This window comes from Dryobates pubescens, chromosome 8, assembly GCF_014839835.1.
Source record: "Dryobates pubescens isolate bDryPub1 chromosome 8, bDryPub1.pri, whole genome shotgun sequence".
NCBI classification, from domain to species: domain Eukaryota; kingdom Metazoa; phylum Chordata; class Aves; order Piciformes; family Picidae; genus Dryobates; species Dryobates pubescens.
This window is the reverse complement of record NC_071619.1, coordinates 20519976-20539259: the sequence shown is the minus strand read 5'-3', so window position 1 is coordinate 20539259 and position 19284 is coordinate 20519976. Positions and strand designations below refer to the sequence as shown.

Below are 19284 nucleotides of genomic sequence, written 5' to 3'. Positions count from 1 at the left end.
AAAGCACAACTAGACCTAATTAGTGTTGAAGTAAGTGTGTTAGCAGCACTCTATACCATTTTATAGTATCATATGCTAAATCAAAAGACACATTTTCCTTCTTTCATTATTATTATTATAATGTGAGGAGGTGGGTAAAAGATGATACACACCAAAGGGAGGAAAAAGGGGGAAAACAATAACAAATTGGTATCTCTTTCGAGAATTGCCCCACAGGCCAAACATTTTTATGTTCTTTATCATTATTAAATGACTTAGCATGACACACAGAGCCTGGCGAATGATTGCATCCTGACATGAGAACGAATTACAAATGAAATGAAAGATCAAGCTGTATTAGAGGACTGCCTCTGGGAAATGAAAATCTTTAATTCTCTTTTATTATTGACATTTATTTGGCTGCCATGAATAACAACACAGCAAAGAGATTCAGCTATGCTTGTGCATTGAATAGCTTATCCCACAGCTCAAAACTGCCTTAACATTTATCATGTTTGCTTTTGTAGCTGACACCATTGCATACACTCTCTATCCATCTTGCATTTATCATGCATATAAAGTGCATTCTCTAATTTAAGTTCATTTCACAGCGAACAAACAGCTAAGATTAGCAAGTGTCAGTCCTCAAATAAGCTCCCAGTTGTAAAAATATCAAAGAAAGGATTAATGGATTTGTTAACAACTCCAGTTTGAAGAATAAAATAAGTACACAGTGAAAATTAAATAAGAGCACAGGAGGGTCACATAGAAGATTTAGGTTTACTACTGTTATTACTAGCTTACGTATAAAAACACTTTTACACTGCTGTTTTTCAGTCAACTGTAGAATAATCAAGTGGAGTGCCTCCATACGAGCCATTCATGTAATGCAGTACCTTTCTAGAAGCAACACTTCCACTATTATTCAGTAAGATACACATACCTAACTCTCTCTGACTGCTTTCTATTTTCTTTAAACCAGTCTGTAGCTAACAAAATAGGGGAAGCAGCAAACTACTGGAGAAATCATTCAAACTGCTGCTAGGAATGATCTATATAGCAGTGACATACCTACTTTGTGCCTAGCCCTGCAGCCACAGGCTGAAACTAATTCTGATTTTGAGGCAAACATCATATGAGTAAGCACCAGTCCCTCAGGTACAAAGCTTCCTCAACTTCACTTGATTTCCAAAGGAGGAATTCAGCCCTGACTAATAACTTACCTTGCGAAGGAATGAACAACTAAAATGGCTTGCCAAAGTACATGTTTTTAATAGCTTTATTTAGTCCAGAAGCATAGGAGGACAGAATTAAAGAGACTGTCAAAAGGTTGGCAGTCATGTTTATAATGCTTAAATCTGTGTGTCGTGCATCATCAATTTAGACAGCACAAATGACTTGTAATCCTGCTAGAACACCTTTTCCCCACATACTCCTTTGAGAATAGAAGAGCAGACGGCTGAGAAAAGCTAAAGTGAGACTTTATGCTCAAAGCAAAAAAGCCTGAAAATTCACTTAGTACCGGATTTCACTTCCTCCTCTTCACAAATGTTTAAATATACTATGCTGTTGCCCAGCTGTTCTCAGCAGGCATAGCATGTTCTTGTTTGCAGCAAAGATGGCTACACAGATAAAATCTCAAGTCATAAAAATCCGAGTGAAACCAACTGGATCAATATTTTAGGTCTGTGTTACAAAAAAAGAACTTAACATGTTCAGAACTAAATTCTCAGGCATTCCTGTGAAATATTAGTTTCTTAAATTCATAATCTTGTAACAATTAAAAGCATACCACATGAGAATCACAGACTAGCATCAAAAGGCAAACGCTTTGACTACCATTTGAGTTATCAGTTGTTAAACCACAACTTTGATTAGCTGGAATATTTGAAAAACTATACCTGTAGCCAGTATGGTGTCATCTTTCCCCTGGGTAAAGACTACGATTCGTTGCCTTTTAGTGTTCACCTTTGGCAAGGCTTGTGTCTTCCGGGCTATCTCTTTAATGTCTTCAGTCTATTAATAGAGAGAAAGAAAATTCTTGTTGCCAATATACTAGAGCAGTGAGAGATTAGAATTTTATTAGCAGATCAAAGATTTATTTTCTTACAGATAGGTATAAAATAGACTTTATTGCCAGTAGAGGAAGATTTTTAAAAGAAACCCTTCTCCTAAGGCTTTATGGAGTACTCCGAGACCGTTGTTTTTAATCTTGATAATGACAGTTCAGCTATTCCAATTGCTGCAAAACTGCAAAGCTAACAAAGGAATTAGAGAGCATTTCCTAATGAGCAATTAGTGGGTTACTTTGCTGCTGACTGGATTCTAACCTTACCTATCATAAAATTAAAAACAAAATTGGCAAGAGAATACTTTGGATAAACTCTGAGCCTGATTTTCATCTAATTTAGTCAGGTTTTATAGTACTATAATCCCTCCGACTACATCAGGATTACAATTACTGTTTCCCTAACTTCTCTACAACAGGTATCTCAGCAAGTAAACTGACTGTACACTGCAGAACCTTATAGGATGTGGAGCCCAGGTGAATATGCTCTCTGATCACTAGCTAGTTGCATAATTGAGATGCTGGGAAGCAAAAGGTGAAACGGATATTCAGTGGGGCACAGATAACATCCCTGGTTTGCTGAAGTAAAGCCAAGCTGTAAAGAAATGTCAGGAATCTTTGCTTTAAAGTGACTTCTGTACACCACAGTGCACGTAGCGAGGAAGAGAGAAACTGGTGTGCTGATCCAAACCTCTCATCCGTCCAACGTTTCTGACAGCAACAAGTTTGAAATGTTTAATTTGATGCAAGAAACTCCAGCAGTGCAACTTGTCATTAGAATATTATCCTTCATATTCTCATAGTTGCCCTACAATCTGAAACACAAGTATTTCAATTTCTAATTTACTTAATCTAATACAAATTTACTTTATAATCTCATTCTAATCTAAACATAGGTACTCCTGTTATTTGTATAAGCATCAAATCCTTTTATAACACTGTGTGGGAAGCTTTTGTTCCCAGATTTATCTCAAGTCACTCAGTTTTACAAATTAACTTTGGAATATGTTAACCTATTTCTTGCCATCATTTATACTTTCCTTTTTTCAATTAGAAAAAGTAAAAAAGAGTATGATTATTCTCTGTGCTACTTACCACATCCTACTTTATTCTTATCTGTTAAATAATACCATACTTTTTTTCCCCAGTTTGCTGTTGTGTTCAAGCAACTCCACTGAAACATAGCCGATTTGGTGAGGGCCTCTTGTTGAATATATGAAAACACAGCACTACTTTCCGCATTGTTTTGTGTTCTCTTCATTATGAATCCTGGCTCATTTTTAAACACAGTTTATAAACCTGTCCACAGAGTGGTTTCAAATAACTTACCAGAGTTGTTAAAATCGTTTTATATTATTGACAAATTGAGTTTTATCTTCCAAAATCAGCATATAGTTATTTCGAAACTAATATAGTATGTGCCATTTTGACTGCAGCTGCTGATTTTAACAAGAGATTGATTATTTTTCATCAGCAATGCAGTTAAACACTTCAAGAACCATAATCTGCATGCTATTCAGCCCTGGTTACTTGCTGATTTTTGATAATATTGTTGATCTTCAAGCACTTCACCTTTCTTTACTCTGGTAGTCAGTGAGCCCAGTGATTTATGCATATCTGCCAAACATTAAAATAATTTCTCTCTGTTTGTTGTCTTTTTACCTCTTTAAAAAATTCTCTTATACTATTCATTTCCATAAACTACACTCTTATTTCTGTTTTTTCTTCCTTCCTCCAGCTTAGACTGTTAATACAGGTTTTTTTAGAAGAACGTATTCTACCAGAAAAAAAAGAGAGGAACCTTGAACCTCTGCATGGACTGAGGGCAGTGAAAAGGGGCCACCTTATCCTTAATCTCAAAAGATGAGGAGTCAATTAAAGAGGCCAGAGGGGGAAAAAAATTAAATGGCTGCTTTTCTGTTTCAGATGTCTCTTAAAGAGATTTGTGAATAGCAGGTGTCAGCTGGTGGCATAAGCTGTTGAACAGGGGACGGATGGAGAATTACAGCCCTCCAGCTTAGTAAGATGCAGGCTTCTGAATATTCACCTGAATTCTGAACTATTTAAGGCCTTGACGATTCAGAGATCTGTGAACTAGAAAATGCAATAAAGCATCACAGAGATCAAAGGAAACAGGAGAGAGGTGTTTAGTTTTTCCTAAGTAGGAAGTGGCTACTAGTGACTTCATTAAGCACATCTACAGTGGAGCAAAGCGGGCACAGAAATCAAAGAGCTTGAAGATATTTGTGCAATGTATACATATGCCCTTTGAATTTAAAGGGAAAATGATGAAGTTATAATAGGAGAAAATGGCACCATCAAAAGATAGTTTCTCCAGTTTAAGGAAGAGAAAAGATGAACTTTCATGAGGGAAAGAGGACATTGAGGAAAAAGATCAGTGAAGAATGATAGTAAAGGATGAAATAAAGCAGGTAGTGAAAGAAAGTAAAACCCACATATATTTTGAGGAAGAACTGGATGAATAATAAGCATCTTACAGCAAAAGGAAGGCATTTAGGTGAAAAGAGATAGTTCCTTTAAAGAGCAGAAATTTCAAAACTGAGCAGTTTGCAGGCTTGTGTCTGACTGTGCAGACTAACATCTTCTTTGAGAATTAACTTGGCTGTTTTTAGCCAAAATCACCTTTTCTACTGAAATTTTTCAAATGAAGAGTGTATAATAGCACTGATATCACAAAAGAGCTGCAACCTCAGTGTTGAGGAGGCTTTAACTTTTCCACAATGTATCTCCACCCTACCATTATGTTGTAATTTTACAGTTCAACTGTGGCATTTTATAATACATAAATATTTACAGCTTAAGACTGCAGGTACTATGGCCTCTCATTTCATCATCAGGCAAACATCATGAAATGTTGTCATCTCCTATTTCTGTTCAGAATATCCACAATATTTTCAAATAACTGAAATGAATAGTATTTTTTTGGTACCAACTTGCACTTGCACACTTACTGGGACTTTTTAATACATCCCGTATTTACAGAGATGGACGAATGGTAAGATCATACTGGATTGTGGTCTTACAGCCTCTGTGTCGTGTCCTAAATTCACAGGATACTCAAACATATCCAATTATACACTTCAATCTGATCTAACAAAGCTGACATACAAATCTCACAAAAGCATGATTTGGCTATTAATGCTGCACCTGAAAAATCTTGCATGTGGCATTCATTCCAGCAAGTAATGGAATATATGCATATAAAGAAAGTACATCAGATATCCTAGGATCAGACAGAGGTATGAGAAAGACTGCATAGTAAAGACTGCTAGTCAAACTATGTCTTCAGATCTTTGCTTGTGGACAAATATGCAGTATCTGGCACTACCACAGCCCTGATCTAAACAGGCATAAATTCCCTGAAAACAGTGGACCTGAGCAGTGTACCTCTTTTAACTTGAAAACCTAAATCTAGTCCAGGGTAGCAAAACTCTCTAATTTGGTACCCCAACCAACATATACTTCAAAGGAGACCCCTGCCTCTAGCAGGAAAAGTTAGTTTGTACAGGGGCTGCTACTAACCTCTTAGATACCTACTGTTCCATTAACATTTTTCTTCTCGGGTTTACAGACATACTTGAACCTTAAATTTTATGTTTTATGTTAGGATTTTGTTTTTCTAATTCCTACACAGAATAAACAGCAAGTAACCACTAATAAAACCTCCAAACTCATAAACCTTTGTCCTGGTAATTTTGTCATTTGAAACATATTACAACTACCCAGTTAAAGCACGCTAAAAATTGTTCTGCCACTTTGGAAGGAACCAAGTCCAGGAGCTTCCCTGGGACAAAAATGGTGACTTTTACAATGGATTACTAAGATGACTGCAACATGCAATTAGTATGAAGCTGTGTCTTCACAGACAGTGATTTTACTACTTATTGAATAGTTTTAAAATGTCATAGAACATGAAATTCACAAAAAAAGAGAAAACACTGATGCATTTCAGGGAGAGGCTGCATCAGAAGTAATGTTCTGCTTTTGATTATTACAGATAAGTGTTGGTCAGGAGATAAAATGAAGAAAATAATGGTCTTCAAATAATATGATTGATTTTACAAAAAAATACCTTGTGTTTCAGAAAAGCACAATGGAATACTAACTCTTGGTAGGGTGAGGCATAAAAATAAAAAAGCCTTTGAACGTGATTTCTCTTACAAGGAAAAAGAATAGATTTGTCTCATGGACAAGACTTTATTTCTTCAGAAAAGGTCTATTTCTTCTTGAAGTTCACTTGATTGTACTTTTTTTTTCAAGAACTATTTCAGATACTTAACTGAATCAATGATCCATATTAACTTGAATTTACTGGGAGGTAGAAAAGGAGATTATTAAAAAACAAACACCCCCCCCCAACAACAACAACAACAGAAGGTAGCCAAGACTGAAGCCCAAGGCTAAAATGTTTCTGATGATTTTTGTTAAAAAACAAGTTTCTGTCCAGGCTGCAATTCACCTTTTCATCACTTTTACAATAAACATCCTCTTGATTTTTGCTTGGGTCATTCCAGTCCTTCCCTTAACTTTTCCATGTTTCACCAGTTTTCTATTCTTAATCTAAATCACAGAATGAATTTTACAAAGCTTTTGAGAGTTGATGTAAATTTTTCTTCTTTTTATTAGAAAGGCTAATTTTAAGCTGTTCACATTTTTCCTAGGATGCTTTATTAGTAGGGTGATTTCTTCTTGCTTCCACAGCACAACAGGAAAACAAGACTGGACACTTAGCAAGTTTTTTACACATCTCTGTCAGTAAACTTGACATGCAAGCTGTTGCCAAGCAAGGGGGTAATAAGAGATAAGATCATAATCATTGTGCACTTTACTGATACACTGTAATCAAATCTGGCAGATTTAGGATGTTCAGAAGAAACTGTGCTAGAATGTCTAAGCAAGCACTAATGGAAAGGTTAATATGATGGTAGTTAGCAGACACCAAAAAAAAAAAAAAGCCATTTGTCACTAGGACTGAATTTAAACCAGGCACATTCAAAGTCTTTAGCTCAAGGGGGCAATAAAAATATAGAATGTGTAGATTTAATACACTACTTCCTTTCTTTTTTATTGTCTCGGTACCAGAGGGTACCAATAATGTATTATGCATCATATTCTATTTGGAGGGATCTGTGAAATTATTTGATAGAATAAACTCAAAGTGTATTTTTATCTAACAATACTGATTATAAAAAAGAAAACTGAGCGTGATAAAAAGCCCTAATTTCTACAAAGCAGCCACACGAATTTAGGACACATAAAATGACATGGGACACCCCACACAGTTTTAATGCCACTGATGGCATTGGTGTACTTGCTGGTGTCTAGTTATAAAGAAATCTTAGCCTGTAGAACAAAAGGTGTCAGTCTTTCCCTCTTTGTTTTTTTTATATGCAACCATCCCCACACAAAAGTGGCATGTCCTTAAAGCGACGCCGTTTGAATTGCGCGGCTTCTTGCTATTTATGCAAAATGGATGTTGAGCGGCCAAACTCCTACCTTTTCTTTTACACTCCAAACAAACCAATTAAAATAGGTTCTACTCCAAGAGAAAAAAAACCAAACAAACATGTAAGAGGATTTATGCCTGTTCAGTTCTGCAATTTAAATTTTGGTAAGATCACTTACTAGCCGCAAAATTATCACAACCTTAATTATAGTATTTAAAACCTGCCTATTTGAATTCAGTATTACGAGACCAATAGCTGATAGCTCTCCAGATTAAGTTAGCTGAATTCAGCCAATGGGACATACTATTCAAATAAATAACTCAAGAAGATGAAATCAGAATCTCTGAAAAGCACTGTAAAATCAACATTGTTTACTTCAAGAAAGCAGAGGATCATACATTTTTTGAGCACAGATGGAAAACACCAACTCGAGTATGTTTTGAAACACAAATTCCACACTACCCCTTCTAAAAGAAGCTGCTTGTAGAAGCATGGTTTACATTAATCAGTACCTAACAATTTTATATACAACCTTTCTAAAATTCATTTGCATAATGATAATCCACATATGGCAGGGTTTAAGTTATTTAAGCGGTGTTATATTTCACTATTTAGTCTTGCTTCACCACTGCTTTAGCAGTGAATCCTTATGGAGTGTAATGCAGCTAATGAGGTAGCTTTTTAACTGAACAAACTGACAGGTCCCATATCTGCAGAGGCAGCTTGAAACCGTGCCCAACCTCTCGGCTTCCCAAGAGGCTTTTCAAAATTCAATAAATAACATCTGTAGGCGATGTTGGGTGCAGACCTAGCAGAGTGCGTCATAACACTGAGCTGGCAGAACAAAGAAACCATGACGACTGCCAAGTTTCCATGGCAACTGCTGCGAGGCTTGGAGAGTATAATAGCACATCAATCATTGTCCAAAAGAACTTCATTATCAGCAAGAAAAAAAACCTTTAGGATCTGTTTAGTGTGCAATTGTGGGTTAACTCACCTCAAAGCCTTGCTCTCTAGCAAAAGCGGCAGCTTCCTGAAATAATAAAAAAAGAGCAGTTAATTATAAAGTGCCAGATAATGAAGAAATAACACATTTTGAAACTCATTCAGCTAGTTTTCCTTTTACACGATTATCTCAAAATACCCATATACAGTTGTTCAGTTCTGATAGTCGCACCCAAAGCTTCTGCCTCCTTCCTTCAAGCCCAACAACAGTACAGTGTCAACACATTTCACAACTTCAAATAAAGAAGGTACAATGTGTTTTTTTCCAGGCATGGAAAGTTATTCTGGAGATAGGACTTGGATAGAAAACCATTAAATCAAACCCAGACAAACATCCTCCAGACATATTTTTAATTGAAATTGTATCGTATCTCCATTTAAGTATTGCACTTGATGGGGTAGAAGCCACTGAAAAAAGATCATTTGTCATCTACGGTGCATTAAAAAATAGGATCACAAAATGTGTTCAAACCCTTGTGATGCAATCAGATGAGCCTTTTGAAATACTCTGATGTCTTAATCACTGCTTTAGGCAATTTAACTATGTTCTTTTCCTGAAAGAACATAGAAAACATCAGAGTATCAGCATGTCCTAATTTCTTATTTATATTAATTGGAGCAATTAAAATCTGTTTTGAAATAAAACCAAGGAAACAGAAGACAATAGCAATGTTTCTCCCTTACTCACTGCCTACCTCAACACTGCAAATACTACAGAAAACCTTCAAGCTTTTATGTTTTAACTTGCATTCTTCCAGATTATCTCTGCCAAGTGATATTAATAGAGGGGTAAGTTTTGAGCCAAAATGGTGAGTTGATCCAACTAAACAAAAATAACTATCATGCCAAACCATTTAATTCCAGTATCCTTATGGCAACTTTTACTGCTGCAGAAAACACAGACTTGAGGACCTATATGATCTGCCAATTCAGGGGCAATGGAAGCATTTGAAGTGGGTACAACTGATTATAACAACAGTAAGTTGAGGTTAATAAAATGTGATAAGCTGAAAAGCACAACTCCTCAGGCTGCTTCACTGCAGAAACATAAGGCTGACCGGGTTAGCTGCAGCTGATGTTGACAGAAAAACTGAATCATGGTCCTGACAATTGGGTGCGGGCAAGGTTAGCCACTTTGACAATTTACTTACAATTGAATTCCTTCTTGTACATCACACAGTCAATGACATTTGCTAGCCTGGCTGTCAAGCAGGAGTGTAGGGTTCAAAGATATCATGCAGGGTTTTCCTAAACCAGCATGTGATTAACAAAGCCTATGCTTGTATAAAAAAAGAGCCTGCAAGCTTCCACTCTGAAGTGATGCACTTACAATGAACTGCAATACAATCAAGAATGCCTCAAATGGAATGGGAACACAGAATAAAAAAAACAAGCCCAAGAGAAACAGGACAGTGATAAGAGGGCAGAGAATAAGAAAATGGACTAAAAATTACATACTGTAGCTAAATTACATCTTTAACCTCAGGTTTTTAATTGCAGGTCCTGCAATTAAAACAAGTAGTCACATTTGTGTCCTAAGGGGATTTCTTTAATGTCCCAGTGCAGCAGGACATTAACATCTGTGTTAAACCATTGTTTGGCCAGGAAACTGGACACCAGTACATGAAATAAAAACTATTTCATTTAAGTAGTGTTTCCTTATGTGGGAGACTTTAAGAGAATTCATCTTAATTTCTCTGTACTGGGCACCCCATAGCACATGTGGTTTGAAAGACCTTTCACAGGAAAGGATAAATGTATCTTATCTTCGGATTTTTCTGTTACAGCATCATGTTTTAGCCTGGTCTGCTGCCTGACTACATGAATAATGGTAGCTAGCATACAATCATAGATTTTCCTGCAATTGACCTCTAATCTAAAGGTGTCTGAATGTGCCAAAGAACAATGGCAATCTTAATTTTCATTATCAGCTGAACCTCAGAATAACTCTAGATCAGCGTATTTCATTAAGGACTATGCCTACAGCCCCTTAAAGAATCAGCCCCTCTCAGAATTACATCCCTTTAGGAATACAGGCGCTTCCAGTTAACAAAAAAAAAGAAGATAATAAAGCTCAAAACACACATTTGGAGACTACAGTTTGTTGTTTGCAAAATGGTGAGAAATGTGAGGCAGGGCCCGAATGCCAGGGACAGTTCAAAGTAAATTAACCAGATAAAAGCGATGAGAACCTTTTAGTATCTATTCACAATAACAGTGAGAACAGGAAACAAGCAGAACCCATCTGTGCAGCCCTAGGGCACCTCATACTGAGCTTCACATCTCTAATAAAGTAGTCAGGTTAAAATCTAAGTGGCTGTAACATGTGGAGACTGCTAGGGTTACAACGGCCAGCCAGGGCGTTCCCTGATGCAGGTGATAATCAGTATGATAATCACAGTGTTTACAGGCTTTCCATTTTATATCTGACATTGGAAATCACGAATAAGGAGGGATTAAGGAAATAAACAACCTACACAGAAGCTTTACCGCTCCCCAGAGAATGCAGCATTTTCATTCATGCATGACATGCGACAACAGCAAAGCAAAACAGCAACAGAACAGAATTTTCTTAGGAGGCTTCATTTCACATCAGGAGTTCTTTCAGTTTTGATAAACTTTAGACAGTATTCATTCATTATTCCTATTCAGCATTTTCAGAGCTATTTTCTATTACTGTCTAAACCAGAACAACTCATTTCATAAAATCTTCTCCCCCATCTTTTTACTCTTTCATCCTAAATATATTAAAACTCATACTCCTTTCACTATATAATCTTTTTACTAACCAAACCATGAATTTACTGCTGTAGCACCTAAAGCAGAAATGAGATTTGTGATTAGTTATGAAACATTATTTGGCTCAAGCAGTTAGGGGAAAAAAATACTGTCACGCTGAAAAGAACTGTGTACAGCATTACTTAATGGGAGTAACAGTGTCACCAAAGTTAACATACGCCCTCTCTGCACAATAGTGAGCAGTTTACACAGGAAAGAGAGATAAATTAACGAGATAACAATAAAAAAGACAATTTCTGTTAGTACTGGTCTTGCTTTTATGTTAGAACTTGTTTGATGGCTGAAAACTATTTCCATCCTTGCATGTATTTTATTGCTACTGGACTCCCAGCATTTAGTAAATAGAGCTGTCTGTAATCTACACTGGGGCTAATTGTAAGAGACCTTGTTAAAATTCGTATCCCTTTTATCACCGGCAATACAAACTATTTGCTTATAAGTAAACAGAAGCATACCCTCTAAACACAGAATCTATTAGCATCTGTATTCCTAGGAGTATTTGTTAGGCCTCTGTATTTTGAGTAAAGAGTTGAGGTGGTTCTGTTTCAACAACTGTATTTTCAATTTGACATAATATGCATAAGGCACACTATATATTAAATGTTCTTGACACACTCAATCATTTTTCCCCCCTCTTTTTGGTACCCAAGTTTTATGATGACTTGACCAAATTATAGCCAAAATGGTAACATGCATGTTGGGTTAAAATCATGCAGGCCAAGACAAAACTTACGCAGTGGTATTGAGTGGCATTTAAAACCATGTACTGCTGAAATTAGCTGACAAAGACTCTTTCAAAAGCACCACCACAGTATTATCTACAATACACATTGTACCCTTTATACAGAGGAAAGAAGCACTATAAACTAAATTTGCATTTCATTGCTAAAATCAACATTGCCTCATAAAGAAATGATAAAACAGCAGGACAGCAATGATACCCTTGCACACTGAATGCATTCCCCGTAATTACATGAGAAAGCAAATTCAGAGGACACTGAAGCTAATCTCTCCCCTGCCATCCTTCTTGGTAGAGCAAACATCTCACAGGAAAACCTAAACTCACACATTACAGTACTACCCTGTACAGCGCTCTTCAGTTCCCTGTTTTCCATTGTGGGTAGGGAAGGCACTCTCTTCCCTGGATTTGACTGACTTTTTTTTTTCATTTAACTGGGAGAAGACTGGCAGGTTTTGGTGGAGTTCCTATTGCAATACCTGTGAATTTTCCAACTTAACCAAACTAAGCCCCAAACAAGCCCTATGCACATCTTCAGGACCTTACTGCTGTCTACAACTACCTGAAGGGAGGTTGTAGCCAGCTGGGGCTTGGTCTCTTCTCCCAGGCAGCCAGCACCAGAACAAGAGGACACAGTCTCAAGCAGTGCCAGGGGAGGCTTAGGCTGGATGTTAGGAAGAAGTTCTTCATAGAAAGAGCGATTGGCCATTGGAATGGGCTGCCCAGGGAGGTGGTGGAGGTGGAAAGATTGGATGAAGCACTTGGTGCCATGGTTTAGTTGATTAGATAGTGTTGGATGATAGGTTGGACTTGATGATCTCAAAGGTCTTTTCCAACCTGCTTAATTCTATTCTAATTCTAATCATTCTCCTCTTCTGCATAACAAATCTGTGACTCAGTGAGCTTAGCCCGCCTCAGGAATTGATGTGATCTTATGCCCGCACACATGCATACAGTGTGTGTCACTGCACAGGAAGATCCCTGCAGTGCAGTGCAGGGATGACAAAAAGAAATGAAAAAGCAAACTTGAGTGGACTTACTCAGAGAGAAACAGTAAATGACTATGAGGACCATCCACTTAGTGTTGGCATTTGATGGAACCATCACTACTGGTACCAATCACGCTTGATTACAACTTGCACAGCACTTCCAAGACTTACTTTAACTGCTAAAATACTCTAAAAAAACCAACAACAAAACCCTTAAACATTTCTTTCCTTTCACATATTTCAGAATTATGAATTGCTAGTTTGCCTGAACACATTGAAGTCTTATTCCGCTTTTCCAATCCATCCCACTCATGAGTTCGTCTTCAGCCCTGGTATTACTTTGTGTTCTTTGTATAATGTTTCGCTTTTCTACAGATCATCTTATTTGTGGCAACAAAGGTGGTTTCACAAATCTTCTCTAACATTAAACCCATGTAATCTAAACAAAATGGGTGACAACAAAGTAAAACAAACAGGGATATGGGGAAGACTTTGATAGAAGTGATGCACACTCATGTCTACAACTTCATTCTGTAGAAGGCTGACTCGAAGGCCGATATTGTCAGTTTCCCCTCTTAGATAAAGGGGAAGATTCCTATCTCTGAAATAGAATTTTTTCCTTATTTTCTTAAGTTGCAAAACTTTCTATAAAACAAAAAACAACCACAAAGGCATCTATTATTTTCCTCACTGCACTAGAGAGACATGAAAGTCCTCTGCCTTATTATAATATGGTTACTAAAACTTGTAGTTCATCTTTCCCTAGGTAGCCACATTTGTCCTTCCAACCTGCCTGTCCCTTCTTCATCTTTCCCTGTCCTTCCAACAACTTTCTTAGAAAACTCTGTGCTTCCAGAGCTATACACTTAGTTTTATATACTCCACAGGTACTGCAGATCTCTGATTTCAGCAGTGTCTGTTGTGCCCAATAATTCTGAATGCGGGTTAAAATTTCCCTTATGCCTTTTATCAGAAGTCATGAAGAATAATCTACGAAGATCATCATATGCCCTCCTTCCTTCATAAAACACTTGTCACTTGTGCAGGAGCTCACCTGGTTTCTAAGGAGGGGGAATGTCAGGTTGTCTACTCTTCCAGTTCCCAGGCCAGTTTACACTAAATATGACCCTGAAAATGTGGCTTAAGGAGCAAACAGGACAACGGATTTTTCAGTTGCTGCCTCTGCATTATAAAAAAGGTGTTGTACATACACCCACTAACTTCATGGCACAGTTGGTGGAGTGTTCTTATATTAAATTCCCATATTATAGCAGCCCATAAATGTGCAGTCATATGTCTTTATACCATTCTTCCTTGTCTATGCTACCCAGAGCCAAACTGATTTCATTGATCATCCCCATTTTAAGTGAGAAAATAACAGATGCATGAATACACACACACACACACACACACACATATACACACATATATACAATAGCAGAACAACAGTTCTTAGCATGGTGAATTAACAGCGTGTGAGAACTATGATTGCTGTCATGTTATGCAAATAGGGGTGATGTCAAAACTTTGTTAATGATAATTATGACCTCACTAAGACATCAGAGGTAGACATCGCTGAAGATTATCCAGTAATCAGCTGAAAACATGATTTCATCAAATGGCCGCTTTCATTCTGTTATTTAAAATGAACGGATGGAAAGTCTACAGGACATGTTTCCAGATGGATCGCTAACCTTTAGCGCCAACAGTACATTTATAGCGGCTAATAGTAAGATACATATGTCCCTCTTCAATTCAGCACTAAATAGTTATCAACACTCAGTTACTCAAAACAATGTAGACTGTCATATCAAGCTTTTTATGTCACTGTAGTCTGATTTAGACAAGTATTACTTTAAGGTCAACCATTAGTACATTTCACTGTGTAAAAGCAATATAAGCTTGTATGCCTTCTTTAAAAAATGGCTATTTACAACGGCTTTCTGGGCTCAGGAGGCAAATGGGATTTGATCTCTTTTCTTTTCCCTTTTCTTCCCCCAGTTTCTTTAATATGGGTCATACAAGAGTTTGAGAAGCAAGTCAAGGGAATCACCCTGCATACTTTCTGAAACAAATGTCTATCTGGTGAAATTCTGCTACACCTGATAAAGTCTGAGCTATACTTGGGGATGTTACATGGATGTAATGTTTCAATAATATTTTTGCTTGATGAGCAGGGGAGACAAGTCCTTGATTTGGTCAGCAGTATCACCTGTTCACAATTTAGAGACAATCAATAGACAGACCCTGCACACAGCATGAGAATCAACACTGGGAATCACCAGTATCTGAGCAAGTTATCTACCTCTCTGTGGTTATTACTGAAGAAAGCATGGCTGGCATCAACTGGATGGGCAGATTATCATAAGAGAACACTGGGGTGGTTTTTTTTTCCCCTCTTTACTTTTCCCATGACCAGTGCCAGATCTCAAAACTGATTTTCTTCATAAAGGACAAGAAGAGTTCATATTATATCCTAAAACATTATTTTGGCTTGTGCCAGCAGTACTAAAGACACTGAGAAATAAATCTACACTACATTCAGCCAGTAGGCGAAAAGAAAAAATTATAATAGTAAGTGTTCAAGTAAATAGTCAGAGCAAGTATAAATACCATATGGGGTTAAAATTGTAATGTTCAGAGCAGCTTGTGGCAGAGTATTAGAGGGTTTTGTCTTAAAGAACCTAGTGTGAAATAAATTGAGAATGAAACGTATTTCCTGTCCTGCCTGGGTTCACCCTGGAGCATCTGTATCACACACAATTTATTAATATTCAAGCTGTTTATTCTCCTATTCAGGATATTACCAGGACTATAGTTCCTGCCAGAATCTTCTGTGGAAAAAATCACCCTGAGTCAGAGCTTAATGCCATTACAGGGTCTGCAACAGCTGCAGCAGTGATATGCCCCTGAACCATTTTGAAATTTTATGATGGATAAAATGCTATTACTTATATCTCTATCTTAGATTCTTACCTAAAGAACCGAACCACCTAAGACTCTGTATGCATGTCTCTCCTCACATATTACAGGCATCAAATTAGTGAAGGATACTGCCTTTCACCTCCTCCTTGTACAAATGTGTCTATCTTAAAAACCAGATGCATCATGAGAGGGAGAAGAAAAAAAAAGATTCTTATTCATCACTGAATTGGGAGAACATATTAAAAATCAAAACGAGTATCTTAAGTTAACAGCCAGAAGATAAGAATTTTATATGAAGATGAAAAATAAAAGATGTGCAGGGTCTTTTGAGTCTTTAATCCTGCTCATTGGATGCTCTTAGTGTTAACTTTCAGGCTGAAGGATGACAAACAGAAATAAAAGGTTGCATCATTTTCAACAAGGCTTTCTATGATTGCAACCACTCAGACCAGCCTGAAATCACTGACAAGATATTCTCATCCAGCAATTTCAGATGAAGAGAATAATCAGATACCATGCTAAAAGTGCTGGCATCCAGCAGGACTTGTCTCTAGTCCAGCTAGAAGATTAACACATTTTTAGAAGTGAAATTGAGTTGGTTTATGTACTATGTTTGGTACAGCCATTTAGAACTATAACTAAGGCTATTGGATTGGGAACCCTGTAAGGAGCAATCATTGTGCAACAAGCACTTGCACTGCCTGTTAACACTAGCAAGAAAATAAAATTGGTCAATGCAACCTGCATCAGTAACACTAACACTTTAACTGATATTAATATCATACATTTTACCTTTTCAATGAAGTTTGAACCCACCTGAATTCTTACTGGAGTTTGTTATGCTATTTAATAATGCTTTTATCTGTGCTCTAGAAGCAAATATTCAAGACACATTTTTTTTCTCAGATTTTCAGTTTTAGGTACTACAGCTACCTTGTGGAGGGTTAAAAAATATTTCTCAGTTTGTCCCAGTGGCTCCCTCTCACAGCAGAGCCATTGCATGGATAAACACAATTTCAGACTGACCACTATGGTCCGGAGTGAAGAGCACAAGATTCCAGATGTGTCTAAGGCACCATTTATCACCTTGGACAAGGTGCTAATTTCTTGCACGGTTTAAAAAATGAACCTGTAGAAGTTACAATTTACCTGCTTCCAAACATTAAGTGTTTGAAGATGCACAGTTTTTTGGTATGTTTGTTCCTCAGGAGAGAAGACAACCTGAATCTGAGATGGGCTAAGGTGGAGCAGAGATTGAGTCAAGTAAGTAATGACATTTGAGCTATCGCAAAAATCCAACATATTTTAAAGTGGTATTACAAAACTGACAGAGTGATTGAGACTGGAAGGGGCCTCTGAGCATCATCTAGTACAACCCAACTCTTCAATTAAGGTCAGCTAGAGCAGGTTTCCAGGACTGTTGGATTTTGAGTATCTCTAAGGATGGAGACTCCACAGCCTTTCTGGGAATTCTGTTCCAGCATTTGATCACCTCCACAGTAAAAGCTTTTTCTTAATGCTGAAGTAGAATTTCCCATAGTTGAATTTGTGCCTGTTGCCTCCTGTTCTGTCACTGGACAGCACTGTGAAGAGCATGGCTTCATCTTATCTATCATCTTTCATTAGGTATTTATATGCATCTGTAAGATCTTCCTGAACATCATCTTCTTGAGGCTCTCAGCCTGCTCTTCTCATATGACAGTTCTGAGTACAAGGGAAGGATAACCACCCTCCACCTGTTGGTAATGGCCTTCCTTATACAGCCTAGGATGTTGTTGCCGTTCCTTGCTGTGAGGATATATTGCTAGCTCAAATACATTTTTTTTCCCAATAGGATCCTGCAGTCCTTTTATGCAGAGCTGCTTTACACCCAGGAGGTTCATAGCCTGTCCTGGGTCCAACGTTCCTGCCCAGGTAAAAAGACCTTCCATTTTTGTTTGTTGAACTTCATGAAATTCTCCATTAGCTTCTTTCTCTAGTCTGTCAAGGTCTTTGAAGTTTGGTATTATACTTCATTTTAAGGTAGTAGCTACTGACTGCAAGCATAGGATAAAATCCATGCTAGGGACAGGCAGACAGGGAATGACTCTATCAGAGATAAACGCAGAACAATCAGATAACTATTAGGATGGAAAAAGAAATATTAAAAAAACCCAAGCAACTAACCACAGCCACACAGCAGGTGAGAGTAGCCACAAGCTACAAATGAATTAGAACAAGCTCCTCTGACAAACAAGCAGCATCTTTCAGAAGCTCAGAAAACTTCTCCATCTAGCTTCTGCTGGCCAAAGAACTGCTAGCATCAGTAGAGCACACCAAAGATAAAGAAAACATGGAGGTTCATTAATATCTTGGACACAGAACTTGACCACACTATTTCCTTTTAAAAACAGCATGGGTAAAACGATTATGACTATCCTATTGGTTAGTTTTGTTACTATGCTTTCAATTTGAAAGCGACTATATTTTTTTCAAGAAGTGAGGTTCAGAATTCCTACGACAGAAAGCAAACTGTAAGGTTTCTCAACACTCCTTTCTACTTCTAAGACACAGCACCATTAAATTACGTGTGAATATACATGAATTCCTATTAAAATTAGATTCTGTAATTATGGAAAATTACATCCCTGCATGAGAAATCAGTAATCTTTCACCTAATACATAACAGCATAATTATGACAACAACTTATTTATTTAAAGTGCATAGTTTACCAATGCATTATTACATGGATAACTGTATGCAAACTGCTTTCTTTCAATGTGATAATCTGCTCTAAGATGCACTGGGTTTGTAGCAGCAATACTGATAAGACGCTGAATCCATTGTAGCTTTGCCTGTCAGGTATTTGCTTTCCCTGTTAAATCACCTTTATGTACACAAATGCACACTCACACAGTTTCCCAAATGCATCTATAACTCGTGACAAAAAAATATGATCTCCCTCTCTCTGAAACTTTTTGTATTTCCACCTTCTACATGCACCTAATCTCCAAACCGTTCCTGGTTAAATCAATGGTTTTCACAAGGATTTTTATACATTAGACCTCTAATAGGAAGGAAAAAAAAAGTACCAGCAATAAAATCACAGCCTCTAAAACACTACTGATTTGCACTTTCACATTTTCTGAGCACCTGAAGGTTATGAAGACCTATAGCTATAGTTTGAGACAAACGAGTTACACAACAATAGCATTTGATACATTCACTAGTTATGAAATATTGAAGTGTAAATGCATTTTTCCTGCAGTGTAATGACACAAGTTATACAATTTGCTATATGTACTATTGTTCTTCAGTTTGTAAATTCACAC

The 19284-nt window shown here is 37.2% G+C and overlaps 1 protein-coding gene across 2 annotated transcripts in view; it reads right to left on the bottom strand.

Moving 5' to 3' along the window:
- The window catches only part of ADK (adenosine kinase), a 287668-nt gene that overhangs the window by 39682 nt on the left and 228702 nt on the right, over positions 1-19284 (bottom strand). For both annotated transcript variants that reach the window (XM_054163190.1, XM_054163192.1), the window contains exons 8-9: positions 8513-8548; positions 1881-1995 (exon numbers count right to left, since the gene is read on the bottom strand). In XM_054163190.1, coding sequence (XP_054019165.1) covers positions 1881-1995; positions 8513-8548 — 151 coding nt within the window. The remainder of the gene's footprint in view (positions 1-1880; positions 1996-8512; positions 8549-19284) is intronic.